The sequence below is a fragment of the Carassius carassius genome, chromosome 12 (assembly GCF_963082965.1).
Source record: "Carassius carassius chromosome 12, fCarCar2.1, whole genome shotgun sequence".
NCBI classification, from domain to species: Eukaryota; Metazoa; Chordata; class Actinopteri; order Cypriniformes; family Cyprinidae; genus Carassius; species Carassius carassius.
Window position 1 is genome coordinate 26,948,439 of NC_081766.1, and position 18,490 is coordinate 26,966,928.

General features: G+C 42.1%; 1 protein-coding gene across 1 annotated transcript in view; it reads right to left on the reverse strand.

Annotated features, from left to right (window-relative positions):
- LOC132155143 (PEX5-related protein-like) overlaps window positions 1–18,490 on the reverse strand; it is a 113,097-nt gene that overhangs the window by 22,559 nt on the left and 72,048 nt on the right. Inside the window, exons 5-8 of the mRNA XM_059563965.1 lie at window positions 14,342–14,471; window positions 10,451–10,499; window positions 7,732–7,812; window positions 959–1,078 (exon numbers count right to left, since the gene is read on the reverse strand). Coding sequence (XP_059419948.1) covers window positions 959–1,078; window positions 7,732–7,812; window positions 10,451–10,499; window positions 14,342–14,471 — 380 coding nt within the window. The remainder of the gene's footprint in view (window positions 1–958; window positions 1,079–7,731; window positions 7,813–10,450; window positions 10,500–14,341; window positions 14,472–18,490) is intronic.

Genomic DNA, 18,490 nt, shown 5'->3' on the forward strand with positions numbered 1-18,490 from the left:
CGATCACGAGAAAATTAAGTCATTATAACGAGAAAACAAGAAGGTTTACTTTTTAAATGGATTTAGTTAAATCAACTTTTTGATGATATTCTAATTATATGACCAGCACCTGTAAAGTGGAAATACAGAATACAACACGCCATCAGTTATATTCAGGTCTTTAGTGCCACCTGTTGGAGCAGTTTTGTAACTTCTTAGAGAACAACTTTTGTTATGTCAAGATCATGAGGAAATTAAGTCGTTATAATGAGAAAATTAAGTTATAACGAGAAAACAACTCTGGTTATGTCAAGATAACAGGAAAATTAAGTTATAACGAGAAAAACTCTGGTTATGTCAAGATAACAGGAAAATTAAGTTATAACGAGAAAACAACTCTGGTTATGTCAAGATAACAGGAAAATTAAGTTATAACGAGAAAAACTCTGGTTATGTCAAGATAACAGGAAAATTAAGTTATAACGAGAAAACAACTCTGGTTATGTCAAGATAATGAGAAAATTAAGTCATTATAATAAGAAAACAACTCTGGTTATGTTGAGATGAAAAAATTAAGTGTTATAACAAGAAACCACTCTGGTTATGTCAAGATAACGAGAAAATTAAGTCATTATAACTAGAAAACAACTCTCGCTATGTCGACATCAAGAGAAAATTAAGTTGTTATAACGAGAAAACAAGAAGGAAAAAAAATAAAAATAATGCATGGCCCCTTAGAACTTCTGTACTTTAAGGAGAACACAGTTTGTCTTTAAGCATTTTAAAAAACAGCAAAAAAAAAAAAAAAAAAAAATTAATTATCACCATAGGGGATGTTTAAAGTTAGATTATTTTAAATATAATAATCATTTATCATTTTAAATAAAAGTCATCCTAAGACCCTGTTGGAAATTGCTAGGGGGGCCCAGCCCATGGTGTAGAATCACTGATGCAGAGCATTCTGATTGGTTGAGAATACCTTCTCAGTGGGTGAAAAGTTGAGTGGAACCAGGCCTTCACTGTCAGCATCCTCCAACCAGTTCCTCCGTGCCAGCTCCTCCCACTCTGCTTGCATTTTATCCCAGAACTCAGTGTCTGACTGTGGGAGACAGTTTAACAGCCCTTCAGGACACATTCAATATTGCAATACCATATAAAATGTGACTCTGTACAGCATTACAGAGATATTATTTGGCATCTATAAAATGCTGTTTTAACAATAACTTATTCTAGCAGGGAATACAGGATAGACTTCATAGCATTTGAAAATTTTTTTTTTTAATTGTTCCACATAGGATTAGCCAGACTCACAATCATGCTCCAGTTTTATGAGGACATATTGTTTTTAGCTAAAAAAGCTGTGAAGTGATTAAAAGCAGCAAGGTCACAAGGTCAACATATTCATCTTTATGGATTCACCAGAATATAATCTGCAAGAAGCACATTTATGATGGATTACAGACAGACCTCTCAACTTCCATACAGTATCTAGTTCTTATCAATCTGAGAGGTCAGCAGAAGCACCATAATGTCAGGGTTATGGACCTGTTTTGTGCGTGTTTTCTCCCTCATGTGGCCATATTTGGTCATTCCTGTTCCTGTCCTCGTTATCCCATTATTAGTTGATTCACCTCACCTGTCTATACCTCGTTAAGGTTGGTATTTAAGTCTGCCCCATGGTTCTTTGTCAAGTTTATCAAGTTGTGTGTGTCTACTTCAGTTCCTTCTGTGTATTTAACCTGTGTTTTGGATCTATTACAGGGGTCCTATTATGCTCTTTTACAAAGTCTTGATTTTGTTCTGGGGGTGTACTAGAACAGTCTCTAATACTACTTTGTTCAAAAAAACAAATTATTTTTCACATATTTTACATTATTACAACACTTCTCTCTCCAGTCTGTCATGAATGGCTTGAATAGTTCCCGTATCAAATGAAGGACCGTCTTCTGAAATACGAAATGTGCTGTGATTGGTTGGCTGGGCCAGTGTGTGTTGTGATTGGCACCACTTGAAACCTGGTTGGGAAATGTCATGCCCCTTACCATAGCCGCCTGTGAGCTTCAGTGTAAACATTGTATCAAAATCTAATTAATTTGAGCATGTTTTAAAACCTGGATGATTGTAACCACTCTTAAGTTTGTTTGCCATGGGAAATCTAGGTCTGTCTCATAACACTCGTTGCCTTCTCTAGTGCAGCTCAACCAGGTCTCGTCCCATTGGTTGATATTTGTGATATCACATACCGTTAAATATGAGTTGTTGTCCAAACGAGTCATTTGTTGTAGTTTTTAAAAAGTGATTTGTTAAATAAAATATCTCCTTTTGAAGTGGACTTTGAGCTTTGCAACTTTGCAGATCTTTTTTTATGCTCCAACATCAACATTAACTAAAATTGAAAAAGCATAATAGGACCCCTTTAAAAGACTGTTTCGCTTATCCACATCTCCGTCGTTCCTCCCAGCATAGTTCATGACAGAAGACCCGACCAACAATAGAAAAAAAGGTTTAGTTTGTTTCCCCTCTGTTTTGTTTCTGCATTTTATTCAGTGTTTTGTTTCCGCTGATCCCCTATGGATCCCCTTGCCCGCTTCTACCTCCTCCCTCTGCTGGAGCAGGGGAAAATAGCAATTGTGGACCATACCAGACAGTTTCTGTTCCTTGCCCATCTTACCAGCTACATAGATGACACTCTATACACGTTGTATGAATATGGACTTCGAGCGGATCTCGCCACTTTTGTAGAGTGGATACTGGCGAGAAATGTGTACTGTACTATGTGTACTGCGTTTAAGCTAACTGAGACTTGTTATAGCACTTATATATCATTGCTCTTTTGTTGTTTTTGATTGCTTCCATTGTCCTCATTTGTAAGTCGCTTTGGACAAAAGCGTCTGCTAAATGGAAATGGATCCCATTAACCGTCTGTTCTGAGAAGGATCTTGCCAGCCCACCATCTCCTCGCTGTGTGGAGCCCGAACCCACCGAGGATGGAGAGCAAGTTCTGCTGCGATCGACGAGCCAGCGCAGAATCAAACGATTGGCAGGAGGCCTCTGAGGCCCGGACTCCGCCTCTGCCCGTAGACCCAGCGCCTCCTCGTCTGTCGTTCCACCAGTTCCAGTTCCCAGCTCCCTTGTCACTCCGGCTCCAACTTGGTCGGGCATCGATTCGCCATAGCCTTAGGACTCTCCGCTCCTCTGGTTTTACCTCGTTGCTTTGTCTCATCAGCTCCGTTGTGCTCTTCCCTCCCACAAGCTCCACCTTGGTCCTCAGTCACTCCGGCTCCGCTGCGGATCTCTGCGTCCGCCTCGGTCGCCAGAGCCCTCAGCTCCATCCTGGCCCCCCGGATCCTCCTGCCAAGTTCCCACACATCCCTCTCCATGTTGTATCTACGGCGTGAGGATTCGCCTTCTGGGAGGGGGCGGTATATCAGGATTATAGAACTTTTTTTGTGTGTTTTCCCCCCATGTGCCCATATTTGGTCCTCATTATACAATTATTTGTTGATCACTCTCACGTGCCTATCCCTCGTTAAGTTAAGTATTTTAAGAATAGTCTGCCCCTTGTTTATTTTTGGTTATACCAAGTTGCGTATGTGTGTCTACTCCAGTTCCTTCCGTGGATGTACCCTGTGTTTTGGATCTATTAAAATTAACGTATCCATCGTTCCTCCCAGCCCAGTTCATGACACATACAATGTATTCATGTGTATTTTTATACACAGTTTTATGTGTCGGATGAGGTATGATAATTCTGGGCAGATTCCAGTTACAGTCCATCACGTACTTTCCTAAAGGAAAGTATTATCTTAAATGACTCTCTTAGACTGTGTGTAGGTGTGCATGTGTGTGAATTTGTCTTAATTTTTTTACAAACTCACACATACTGTACACACAGAGAGAGAGAGACCTCTTAACAGTTTCAATCACCATGGGAAAAAAGAACAAAAAGCAATGGCATTAGCGACCACATTCCGGTCACATCATTTACATTTGTGTGATACATTTTCCATGTATCACGCAGTTCTAAAAATTACTTTAATTTGGACATGCACAGATACAGTACAAGTGAATATTTGATTAGATGTGTAATCCAGAATAAGTTGGTTACATGACACAGAAGTCTGATTAATTTTGGTTTATACCACCTGTCTTCAGATTCTGATTTCTAGAAACCTTAATCAGTTCACAGATTGACATGTTTACATAACATAAATATTGGGAATACAATCAAAGTCTGAATAATAGTGGAATATTCTTGTGGATGTAATCACAGTCACTGTCAAAAGTCTTTTCTTTATGTTTTCTCAAGGGCTTCTGATAATGACAAAGGGAAAAATCAGCATCACTTTCATGAATGAGGGCATTTATTTTACCGGGCAAACAGCCAATATCCCTGTGAACTTCATTCATGCCTATGACATTAATGTAAAAGGCTTTTTATTCAACTATCTGTGCATTTGTGCAAGGTTTGCTAGTGTGTGTTCCACCCAGCATTCTTTGTTTGCTTACTTGGGCTCCCTTAAGAGTACTGCTTGAATAACCCAGTTCTTAAAGCAACACTGACTGGAAAAATATTTTTATTTTTCTTGGCAGCTAAAATTAATCTTGCAACACACAAACGATTGCTTAGGCTTCATCAGTCCACCTAGAGCTTCACTAAGTGTTTGCATTAAAGGGAAATGAGAGGGAGTGCTGGATCTGTGATAAAGGTACCCACTGGACTGGCCAATTGATAACAGAAAATCCTGCACACTGTATTCAATCACATACAACAAACAGTCACATACACACTCATCTTTTACATTTGCATGACTGAAACACAGGTATAAATCAAATAAATAAATGTGTCTGTTATCAACCCAATATGGGTATATGGATGATCAATCTTTTCATAGATTGCCAGCGGTTCCCTCAAACAGCTCTGTCACAATGAAGAAGAGGTGCCATATAGATGCAACACTGCTTAAGTTCTCCAGAGTCATTCATCTGTACTCAAATAATCGCCAACTAGCACAGAAAACCTGCACACTAGCTTTATAGTTTCATCAACTGTTTTATTACTAAATGTGGAGGCACATGCAGAGTTCCTGAGGGGCAGGGGCTCAAATGTAAAATAGGGGCAATGTAAAAATAAAAATAAAATTATATATATAATGTCAAAAGTGTGGATACATTAGTATTTGTGACCCTGGACCACAAAGGCCATCTTAAGTTGCTGGGCTATATTTATAGCAACAGCCAAAAAAAACATTGCATGGGTCAAAATGATAGATTTTTCTTTTATGCCAAAATAATTAGAATATTAAAAAAAAAGATCATGTTCCATGAAGATATTCTGTAAATTTATTACCGTTAATATATCAAAACGTACATGAACCATACATCAACGTAAAGCTTTCAGATTTTGTGTAAATCTAAAATGTTTAAAAAGTTTTACGTTTTGTGGTCCAGGGTCACATTTTATATTTTTGCAAGTTCATCAAGCCAGCATTTGCATTGATAAAATTCTTTATTTAAAATACATTTTATGTAATGCTGATTTATTATCAATGTTGAAAACCTGTGATTCTTTTATAAATAAATAAAGCATTTATTTAAAATATAACTTTTGTAACAATATACACTACCGTTCACAAGCTTGAGGTCATTTTTTTTTTTTTTTATTCAGCAAGGAATTGTTAAATTGATAGAAACATTGATAGTAAATATTGATATTGTTAGAAAACTTCTCTATTTTGAATAAATGCTGTTCTTTTTTTATTTTTTATTTATCAATAAACCCCAAAGAAGTAGGCCTATTACAGGTTTAAAAAAAAAAAAGTAAAATAAAAATAATAATATTTAATACTTTCCAACATTGAAAATAAATCAGCATATTAAAAATGATTTCTGAAGGATCATTCTGAGAAGCAATTATATTTTAAAGTATATTAAAATAGAAAATAATTATTTTAAATTGAGTGCAATTTAATTATTCTTTTAAAATAATTTATTGATCAAATAAATGCAGGCTTAATGAGCATAAGACAAATTCATAATGCTGTTTAATAATCAAAAAATCTAAAATAATAAAGTCCTTTCACATAATCATTTCGCCAGTCTACACGTCACATAATTCATTATTTATTATAGTTTCATGAAGTAAATGGTGTGCCATACATAAATATAGGGGAATTGAATACTGATTATCATTACTGTGACTTTTGGCATTGCACGGTTTTATGCAGTGATTTTGTAGTCATTTAGCATCCATTTTCTCAGCGATGTAATTTGATTTATAAAATGAGACAAGCCACAGATCCAGATCGCTCCACAAATGTAAGCTCATCTATCCATGTAATTTTCAACTGATTTATGAATAAGAACGGAAAATGACAGCTCCACTTCTCATTATTGTCCAATGAAATTTGAACTTCTTGTGCCAGCCAGATCATGATTGGTTGGTGTATTACACATGACAAACGGGCAATGATGAATTATGTATTTATTTTTCTGTAAAGTTGCTTTGTAATGATTTGTATCGTTAAAAGTGCTATGCAAATAACCTTCATTTGAATTGAATGTTATATTCTAAAATAATGAAATTTGCACACTAGCTTTGATTATGATGAAAAAAAGTTTCAAATATTGTTAAGTTTGTTTTTTTCCTTCCGGTGACCCATAGGCACTCACTGAAAGAAAGTTTCCGAACAGACTGTGAAATATCAGTTAGTCAAGCAAAACACACACAACCAAAGCAACGCCTCAGATTGACAGATATGTAAAAAAAATAATAATAATAATTTTCCAATTTTTAAGTGATTAATTACAGTTTTGTACACATTGTCATGTTAATTATAACTCAAATATGTTTAATTTTATTGACCACAATATCATTGCCATTTGTTTAAGAGGGGCACTTTTTATAATTTTGAAAAATGGCCTTGAGTTTAACCCCCCATTATCTCATCTGCCTCATCTTTCATCTCCTATGTCCTCCTCTTTCATCTGCCTCATCTTTAATCTCCTATGTCCTATATCGCCTTTTTGTTTTCACCATGTTATCATTCAAGACTGTCTTGTTATCGCACCATTTGTGTTAAATAAAACTCAAAATAAAGTTAATTTGTTACAGTAACATTTTCATTACACCATACATACTTGTGATTGTATGTACACATATTTATTTACTTTGTTAGTTTTTAATAGATTTTAAAAAGTAAAGAAGTTTCTATTTATTTTTACAAATATCTTGAATTACTCATTCATAAATATAAATCAGCAGAAAGCAGAAACCTTCAGACAGTTTGAATCATGATATTGATTGGATCTTAGTGTCACCGTTTAATATAGCTGCAGTAGAGACGCTCTGGCCTTTTTTACTGGTTTCTTTACTGAGCACATCACTTTAAAATGGATGTCTTATGAATATTACTGCCCAATAAGCATCTCTGGATGGAAGACTAGAGAGGTAAGAGCTGACATCATCACAAAGCAGCCACTTTGAGATTACATTTTTGTTGATGCTGCACTGTTCGGCTAAAAATACACCAATTATGCAGTCTTAACTTACAGAATGAGACTAACCTTACAGAATGCAAGAAACTGAAATTCTCAGGTGACCAGATACATTGCGAGTAAGCCCTGAGGTATGTAGATTTGGAATTTTCCTTAAGACTTAAGACTTTTTTCAAACTTTTCAAATGAATAAGTAGCTGTGATTTTCTTGTGGTAGCATGTGTGTGTGTGTATATTGTAAGGACTCTGTCTTACCTCCACAGCAGCCTTGGCTCGAACAAACTCCTCCACTACTGAGTGTTGTCTCCGCAGTAATTTACTGCCTAGCTGGGGCCGCTGTGCACACAGATGGTTACACACATGCAGACAAGGTCAACCAGCAGTCCTTTGTAACACCATCATTGTCCTTTAGATCATGCTGAATAAGCAACCTAAAAGTTATGGCCAATATAATTTTTTGTAGTATACAGTGGCCCCAAAATGTATTTGGACACTTAAGCTACACACCATAATATACATGAGATGATGAACAGACTAAGATCAGGTGATGAATCAGACTAAGAGGCATCTGCAAATAAAAGATGCTAGACATTTTTTCAGGCAGATATCAGATGCCTCATTGCTCTGCAGTACAGAAAGAGCCCATTTTTCATTCTCCATTGATGCTCTGTACAAGTGAGGTGGTAAGAGTCAATTTGCATCGGTTCTGTTGCTGGAGGTGTGACAGATAATGAGGTGGGTTAAGGAGAAGCATGAGGTTGGGCCAATGTGCTGGCTGTTAGGCATTGTGAGATGCAGATGGCTTTTTGGATGAAATTCTCAAGTCCCACAACATCCTCATAAATGGCTATTGGCTGATAGATGTTTACATTAAGCCTTTGTTTGAATGCAGTGATGAGCACTGTCTCATTTCAGCTGCTGGTTGCCACTAGAATGGGGATTTGCAGCGCATAATCACTCACAGTGAATTGGCCTTGGCGAAAACAGAAGAGGTGATCGTTGACAGACAGATTGTTGGCTGTCTGTCCAAAAACATCTAAAGTGGGTGACAAAAGCCATAAGTGAGTTCATTATTGGGCCGTTGGCATCCCATATGGATCGTGCCTATTGCAATGAGTGTCCAGACAAGAGTGAATTAATATAAAGCAATCTTAGCCCATTCACTGGGGAAGAGTTGCGGCTGCATCTCGAAGAAAAGCGAGCATTGTAGGAGAAATCCACTGCATTCCTCAACCTTACCAGAGTACGTTGCTGGACAGGCCATGGGACTGGGTAAGGCAAATACTGAAGGAGAGGTGGTTAGAAGTTGAAGCGATTGGCGAATAGCTTGCACAAGCTCAGTGAACAAGTCCAGGTTCTGATCATTGCTTGACACTGCATTGTTTTGCATGTTGTTGTTCTTATCTCCTGTCAGTGAACAGAAGGAGACAACATAGATAAATGGAGTTGGAGAATCTGGTGTTGCCAGTGACTCTGTGACAGTATCCAAATACTTTGTCTAAAACAGTTGAACAGTTAATCTATTGTTTTATCATGAAAAGCCTAACAAGTGTTTTTTTTTAAATGTTGAAGTGTGTGTCCGTTCATTGAGATTTTGTTATCTAATGCAGTGACATTTAGACAATTTCTGGTCTGTTGAATACTTACTGGGGCCACTGTATATTATTCATGTTCTCAGTTCCTCAGTAGGCAGGATTAAAGTTGTCGGCAGTATAAAGGTTCAGTCTATATTATTGATATATTTAGAGTGCCCCTATCATGGATTTTTTTATGTACCTTTCATGCAGTGTGTAACACAGTGAATGAAAACATCCTGCAAAGTTTTAAATCTGAAAGTGCACAGTGTATAAAGATATTGTCTCTCAAAAGAAAGAGTCGACTCAAAGTCATTTAAACAAGTCTTTTTAAAGCGAATCCCAAACCGTTAACATAACATTAGCATAATGCACACCCTCTTGTTGCATGCACAGACCCGGGAAAACTTGAACACCCCCTCCCTCAATCACTGTAGCAGATTCCTTTGGAAAGCATCATGTCAAAAAGATGTTGTGCTCTGCACTGTGAGGGTAACTTGTTTTTGTTTTGTTTTTTGTTTTGTTTTTATGCCAAAGAACGAGGCTGTGAAGAAACATTTTTACAGCAGTACCACAGCAGTGTAGCTCCAAACTTTTGTTGTATCCCTGTCAATTTACTGATGACTGCTACAGCAAGCTAAATGCATACAAGTGGGATTCACAGGCTGGTTTTTAATGAAGGAAGGATCAGTACCCTGTTTATTTGGACCAGCTTCTTCCTCCTCCGAATCACAACCTGTTAGTATGATTAAAAATGGTTGCTCTCATGTTCTCTGTATCATGCAAAATAGTAGACCAATCACAACAGACTGGGTCATCAGACCAATCAATCAATCATCGCAGATTAGAGGACCACTCAATCACACACAAAGTAGGGGTTTGAAAAAATTAATCATTGAGGGAATCATTTGGGAGTCCTTGATCCATAATAGGGGCACTTTAAATCCTTACTAGTATCTAAGAAATAAATAGAACATGTCTTGCATAAAGATGAAACAATACAGAAAAATCTGACAAAAATATATATTTGATGCACACTCAGATAAGGGGTACATGAGGGTAAAAATCCTGTACTTCAAACAATGAATGTATCTCTTTCCATTAACTGCACCTTAGAAACATGGAAGGCCTTTTATAGTATCATTCTGTACCTGTCATATACAAAGATGTATGTGCCTTTTCTCAGGTAACCCACAGCTTACTATTTGGATTTTAGCTTCCAGTATTTTATTTTATTTTTTCTAATGGAACAATTTTGTCCTCAGAAGGCCCTAATGAGAAAGGTTTGTACCATTTTAAGAGCACACAGGAATAATTTTCTGAGTATGAGGGGAGATGATGATCAATATTGAATTTTTCTTTAGTCTTTTACATGAGATCAAATTATCATTAGTGTGTACCTGAGGGGATGGCCCAGGGTCTGACTCCGTGCTTTTAAAGTCTGCAGACCTGAAAAGGACAAGATGCTGTGAATGATTATATTATTGCTTGCAATAATGGCAATGATACACATAGGCAACTGAATTAAACAACTAAAAATCTAACATCTAATATAAATGAACATACTCAAAAAAAATACATTGTATTCATTCATTTTTTTTATAGCCAGTAGGTTTACCAGAAAGACAGAAAAAGAGGCCACTTAGGATGATTTGAAGAGAAAATTATAAAATATGTAAAATGGACTCAAAATATTAACTTCCATTTATAATACTGGAATGGTGTATTTAAGAACAGACTTTTTTTTCAGAACCCCCTTATGAGAAGACTAAATCTAAGGACCGTGACGTCGCCCGGTATGGCGCAGCCGGGGCCCCACCCTGGAGCCAGGCCCGGGGTTGGGGCTCATATGCGAGCGCCTGGTGGCCGGGCCTCTCCCCACGGGGTCCGGCCGGGCTCAGCCCGAAGGAGCGACGTGGGGCCGCCTTCCCGTGGGCTCACCACCTACAGGAGGGACCGTAAGGGGCCGGTGCTTAGACAATCGGGCGGCAGTCGAAGGCGGGGGCCTCGACAGCCCGATCCCTGGACACGGAAACTAGCTCTAGGGACGTGGAACGTCACCTCACTGGTGGGGAAGGAGCCCGAGATTGTGCGTGAGGTTGAGAGGTTCCGACTAGCGATAGTCGGGCTCACCTCTACGCACAGCTTGGGCTCTGGAACCACACTCCTCGAGAGAGGATGGACTCTTCACCACTCTGGAGTTGCCCATGGTGAGAGACGGCGGGCTGGTGTGGGTTTGCTTATAGCCCCCCAGCTCAGCTGCCATGTGTTGGAGTTTACCCCGGTGAACGAGAGGGTCGCTTCCCTGCGCCTTCGGGTCGGGGATAGGTCTCTCACTGTCGTTTGTGCCTACGGGCCGAACGGCAGTGCAGAGTACCCGGCCTTCTTGGAGTCTCTGGGAGGGGTGCTGGAAAGTGCTCCGACTGGGGACTCCGTCGTTTTACTGGGGGACTTCAACGCCCACGTGGGCAACGACAGTGACACCTGGAGGGGCGTGATTGGGAGGAACGGCCCCCCTGATCTGAACCCGAGCGGTGTTCAGTTATTGGACTTCTGTGCTAGTTACAGCTTGTCCATAACGAACACCATGTTCAAGCATAAGGGTGTCCATCAGTACACGTGGCACCAGGACACCCTAGGCCGTAGGTCGATGATCGACTTTGTGGTCGTTTCATCCGACCTCCGGCCGTATGTCTTGGACACTCGGGTGAAGAGAGGGGCGGAGCTGTCAACCGATCACCACCTGGTGGTGAGTTGGATCCGATGGCGGGGGAGGAAGCTGGACAGACTCGGCAGACCCAAACGTACTGTGAGGGTCTGCTGGGAACGTTTGGCCGAGTCTCCTGTCAGAGAGATCTTCAACTCCCACCTCCGGCAGAGCTTCAACCGGATCCCGAGGGAGGCTGGAGATATTGAGTCCGAGTGGACCATGTTCTCCACCTCCATTGTCGAAGCGGCCGCTCGGAGCTGTGGCCGTAAGGTTTCCGGTGCCTGTCGAGGTGGCAATCCCCGAACCCGGTGGTGGACACCGGAAGTAAGGGATGCCGTCAAGCTGAAGAAGGAGTCCTATCGGGCCTGGTTGGCTTGTGGGACTCCTGAGGCAGCTGACAGGTACCGGCAGGCCAAGCGGACTACAGCCCGGGTGGTTGTGGAGGCAAAAACTCGGGCCTGGGAGGAGTTCGGTGAGGCCATGGAGAAGGACTATCGGTCAGCCTCGAAGAGATTCTGGCAAACCGTCCGGCGCCTCAGGAGAGGGAAGCAGTGCCCTACCAACGCTGTTTACAGTAAAGGTGGGGAGCTGTTGACCTCAACTGGGGATGTCGTTGGACGGTGGAAGGAATACTTCGAGGATCTCCTCAATCCCGCTGTCACGTCTTCCATTGAGGAAGCAGAGGCTGAGGGCTCAGATGTGGACTCGTCCATCACCCAAGCTGAAGTCACCGAGGTAGTCAAGAAACTCCTCGGTGGCAAGGCACCGGGGGTGGATGAGATCCGCCCTGAGTACCTCAAGTCTCTGGATGTTGTGGGGCTGTCTTGGCTGACACGCCTCTGCAGCATCTCTTGGCAGTCGGGGACGGTGCCTCTGGGATGGCAGACCGGGGTGGTGGTCCCTCTTTTTAAGAAGGGGGACCGGAGGGTGTGTTCCAACTACAGGGGGATCACACTTCTCAGCCTCCCTGGGAAAGTCTATGCCAGGGTACTGGAGAGGAGAATCCGGCCGATAGTAGAACCTCGGATTCAGGAGGAACAGTGTGGTTTTCGTCCAGGCCGTGGAACACTGGACCAGCTCTATACCCTCTACAGGGTGCTGGAGGGTTCATGGGAGTTTGCCCAACCAGTCCACATGTGCTTTGTGGATTTGGAGAAGGCATTCGACTGTGTCCCTCGCGGCGGCCTGTGGAGGGTGCTCCGGGAGTATGGGGTCCGGGGCCCTTTGCTAAGGGCTATCCGGTCCCTGTACGACCGGAGCAGGAGCTTGGTTCGTATTGCCAGCAGTAAGTCAGACTTGTTCCCGGTGCGTGTTGGACTCCGGCAGGGCTGCCCTTTGTCGCCGGTTCTGTTCATGATTTTTATGGACAGAATTTCTAGGCGCAGCCAGGGGCCAGAGGGGGTCAGGTTTGGTGACAACACGATTTCGTCTCTGCTCTTTGCGGATGATGTTGTCGTGTTGGCCTCATCAAGCCAGGACCTTCAGCATGCACTGGGACGGTTTGCAGCCGAGTGTGAAGCGGCTGGGATGAGAATCAGCACCTCCAAATCCGAGGCCATGGTCCTCAGTCGGAAAAGGGTGGCTTGCCCACTTCAGGTTGGTGGAGAGTTCCTGCCTCAAGTGGAGGAGTTTAAGTATCTTGGGGTCTTGTTCACGAGTGAGGGAAGGATGGAACGGGAGATTGACAGACGGATCGGTGCAGCTTCTGCAGTAATGCGGTCGATGTACCGGTCTGTCGTGGTGAAGAAAGAGCTGAGCCGCAAGGCGAAGCTCTCGATTTACCGGTCAATCTACGTTCCTACTCTCACCTATGGTCATGAGCTTTGGGTCATGACCGAAAGGACAAGATCCCGGATACAGGCGGCCGAAATGAGCTTTCTCCGCAGGGTGGCTGGGCGATCCCTTAGAGATAGGGTGAGAAGCTCAGTCACCCGGGAGGAGCTCAGAGTAGAGCCGCTGCTCCTCCACATCGAGAGGGGTCAGCTGAGGTGGCTCGGGCATCTGTTCCGGATGCCTCCTGGACGCCTTCCCGGGAAGGTGTTCCGGGCGCGTCCCACGGGGACGAGACCCCGGGGAAGACCTAGGACACGCTGGAGAGACTATGTCTCCCGGCTGGCCTGGGAACGCCTCGGTGTCCCCCCAGAAGAGCTGGAGGAAGTGTCTAGGGAGAGGGAAGTCTGGGGTTCTCTGCTTAGACTGCTGCCCCCGCGACCCGGCCCCGGATAAGCGGAAGAAGATGGATGGATGGATGGACTTTTTTTTTTAATAATTCAACATACACACTGTTAGTGACAGAGCTGTTTTTTAATCTAACTATGTGTTAATGTTCTTTTGAACAATAAATGGCTTGTTAAACTTAATTTAATGGTTTTGGGGAATAGAATGTAACAATTCAAAATACTTTGTTTTTGTTTTACCCCCATATTAATTATTAAAGCAGAATAAAGTTGATCTTTATGGCTCTAAAAACAGTTAAGCACATCTTGTGACTAAATTAAACACTTAATATGGAAACATATCATATTAGGCCTGTTTAGGATACCATGATAACATGCACAATGATGTGTAAACCTGTCCCTACCACAAAAGCTCTCTAGATGAATGGTTGGAGGTGCACATCTTCCTCTCATATCTCAACTTCCTCCCTCCATTCAAGGCACCGTCTGGGTGAAGGCTCACCTCCTCCCATTTCTCCAAGGGTGAGCTGCTCACTGGAGACAGGACAGTGAGTATAGAGTGAAACAGGAAATAAAACTGACAGGCTGACACAAACTGCCTTTAATGAAACAACACATTGGTGCAAAAGGTAGATTAAGGCTACCCAGCAGCAGATAAGGATACAGCTTACATCTTAAGGCTTGCCTATCTCAACTAGGCTATAGCTTGCAGCTCGCAATTGATTAAAGCAGCTGGGCTGTGGAATGATGAATAAAGTACAACAGGGAAAACATGGCAATGGGTTATCTTACAGAAGCTTAAGGCATAATCTACTGTACTGGAAATGAACTTTACAGTGCAAGTTGTTAAAGCTTTCCAGAGGGTTAAAATAAGTCAGTTACATTTTAAACCATTTCTAGCATAAGCTTGAGACAAACAACAAAGCTGAAATAAAAATTAATACATTCCTACTTGGGGGACCAGTGTCATGAAAACCAAATTCTGTATGTTTGAAACATTTCCATAATTTTCCACCAATTTAGTTCCAGTACTTTAAATCTAATAATATATCTATAATAGTATCTATAGCGTCTAGGTTAACCCAGGTAGATCATAATCATAATAATAACACATTGTCCAATTTTATAGTAATGTGAAATTTTGCATCAGATTGTAAAGTTTAGTTTACATTTATTGATTTATATAGTAAATTTAATAAGGACTAAGTGGACCAAAGTGCTGCAAAAAAAACAAAAAAAAAAACAACAATATAAAACAATCACAAATTTATAACAAAGATAAAATCAGACATAATAAGCTGTTATACTGCAATTATTCCAGACCATAAGCCACATTAAAAAGGTAAGTCTTAAGTAACGATTTAAAACCCGGACAGAGATGGCTGATCTTATATACTGTACAATGGTAAATTATTCAACAGCCTAGGTGCTGCCACGGAAAATGCACACTCCTTTAACTCCTGAAACACAGACATAGAAACAGACGGACAAGCAGACACTAGACAAGACTCATGACACTTGTTACTCCAGACCAGGATGGAATGCAATTGCCAGTCTATTTTGGGGTTGTGACGGAGGAGCCAGGGATGACCAAGTACTATGGGTGCAAGGGGAGAGTCAAGGATGTAGAATGAGATGATTTCTGAGTGGTTGCCTGATGTGATGAGGGTAATGTCTTCTGTGATGTGTGAGATGACCGGCAGTCTCTGTCCATTGAGGGCGTGAACCGTGATCTGGTGAGTGAGGGGTCCGAGGGGAATTTGAAGTCTGCGTGCGAGTGTATAGTCCATGAAATTACCTTCAGCCCCGGAGTCCAGAAGTGCTTGACAGTCGTGAAGTCGTGCAGACCATCTTAGTCTTACCAGGGGGAGCGTAGATGATGATGAGGTCTTCTCGGCGGAGATCCCACCCGATAGTAGCCTCATACTTACTACCGGGCTTGGCCCTTTTACCGGACAGATGTAGTGATGACCGGTCCCCCGCAGTAGAGTCACAGACCCAGGGACCTCCGCCTCTCCTTCTCCTCCCGGGAAAGCCGAGCTCGCCCTACCTGAACGGTCTCGTGATCATAGGAGGGGCTGGCCGCGTCCCCGCCGCTGACTCTAACATCCATATGGGCTCTCGGTGTGGGATTGGGAAGTTTACATCGTTCTACTGGTGTCAGTCGTGCATCTACCCTCAGTGCCAGCTCAATGAGCCCATTGAGTGAGGTTGGAAGGTCCAGGGCGTAGATCTCCCTCTGGACGCGGTCAGCCAGCCCATGCAGGAACATGTCCCACTGCGCCTCCTTGTTCCATTGACACTCCACCGCCAGGGTGCGGAACTCGATGGAAAAGTCTGAAACTGATCTCTCTCCTTGACGTAATACGGCTAGCTTCCTAGGCGCCTCTCTCCCGGCGACGGCTCAATCAAAGACCCGCTTCATCTCGGCGGAGAGTGTCTGGAACGAGGCACAGCATGGATCTTGATTCTCCCACACCCCTCCCAGTGAGCAGTGTCAACACGAACGCCACCTTGGTTTGTTCGTTGGAGAAGGTCCTGGGTTGAAGAGAGAAGTGCATATCGCATCGTGTTAAGAAAACTCTACAGAAATTCGGCTCACCCGAGTAGGTTTCCGGAATAGGAAGGCATGGTTCCGGCTGGGAGGGGGTCTCCGATGGTGTGGTAGGAACGGGCGGTGTGAGCGGCGCAGTGGGGGCTCGCAGAAGCTGTAATTGCTGGGTGAGCTCGGACACCTGCGCCACCAAAACCTGAACAGCGCGACCAGTGTCGTTAAGATTCCGTTCCTGGAAGAACATCCTTCGAGCACTGGCACTGAGGAACTCTTCCAATTGCCAATGCTGGGTTACTCGCTGCTTCCATGGGTGGTCAGATCGTTCTGTCACGTTCGTATTAAGGACAGGAAGCAGTTGCAAGTAAATGATGTTTATTTAGAGAAGTATGGCCAGGCTGGGTTGATGGTGGGTGACGCAGGGACCTCAATGGCAGCACAGACTGGTGAGGAGGTGATTGAGTGCGCAGGTGGGTGATGGTGAGGGATCCTTGTGATGACTGGTAATTCCAATAGCGACCGAACAGGAACAAGACACAAACGTAGCTGAGCAGATGGAACACAGACAAGAATCACGGAGGACCACAAACAACGATCTGACAAACAAGAGATGAAAGACAGGGCATTAAGTAGGCTGGTGGAATGAGCTGCAGCTGCCGCTGATCAGATGATCAGCGGTAACACCCACATGAAACAATCAACATGACGTAACATGAGACGAGCAGGAAATGGTGCATTCATGAACCGTGACAGAAACAGTGCTGATTTAACAACAAAATGTATTTGTCTATCAATTTTAAGAGCCTGGTCCAAAAAAATATGCATATTCCGAGCACAAGTGCCTACTTTTTTAGTTATAGAACAACACCAGTTATAGGGCTGTGCGATATGACAATATACATCACGAGGCGTCAAGCGGAGACAGAACCAGGTAGAAAACGACAAGCCAAAACGACAAAATGAGGAGCTCGTTCCTAAATGAGGGACTACATCTGTAGCATGGGACACATGTTTTTAAAATAAATAAATAAATACATTTATACATTTAGCAGACGCTTTTATCAAAAACAACTTACATTGCATTCAGGCTAACAATTTTTTCTAACATGTGTTCCCTGGGATTCAAACCCCCAACCTTGCACTTGCTAACGTAATGCTCTACCACTTGAGCTACAGGAACACTTACACTTTTTAAGCACAGCAGTTTTAAAACAACCGATTTTTAAACCACTGAAACACAAACAACAAAGCTATATGCGTGCGCTGTCTCTGTTTCTGTGTGAAAGGAGTGCACATTTTTTTGCCACTTTATTGGCTTCGAATGATGACAAAAACATACTTATATGTGTCAGAATCTCTGTATTTGCAAGTATCCTCATGAACACAGTGATTTAGGTCTTAATAGATAGTAAACAGCTGAAAAAGAAAACACATGTAACAGTATATTGGATCCGGACTTCGGCCATTCATATTAATCAAACAACAGTGAAAATTTCTCACTGCTCTTGACTAAACCACTTTTGTAACTTTAATAAGAAGAAATTTAATAATTTAATAATAATGATATATTTATATATTTATATATTTATATATACGTGTAGAATCTATACTTAAAGGATTAGTTCACACAAAAATTTTCATTAATCCATGTTCCACTCACCTTCGAAGTGCATGCATCTGTAATAAAACGTCCCTCACACGGCTCCGGCGGGTGAATAAAGGCCCCATGAATTTTTGTTTTCGGTTAAAAAAGCCGCTGGCACATACTATTAACCTTATTGTTTCTGGGGTGTTTGACAGAATCATTGAAGTGTCTAACCATAGACAGGTCCTTCTCGATTATTACTGATCAGAAGATGAACACGTTACAACTCACAGCTATTATGGATAAAATATTGTGTAACACACATTTTCTTGGGGTTCTACCATGTGATCACCTACCCGAAACACCACTAAGGGACTTACCGGCTATGACCATCGTGAACACCCAACCATCACACAT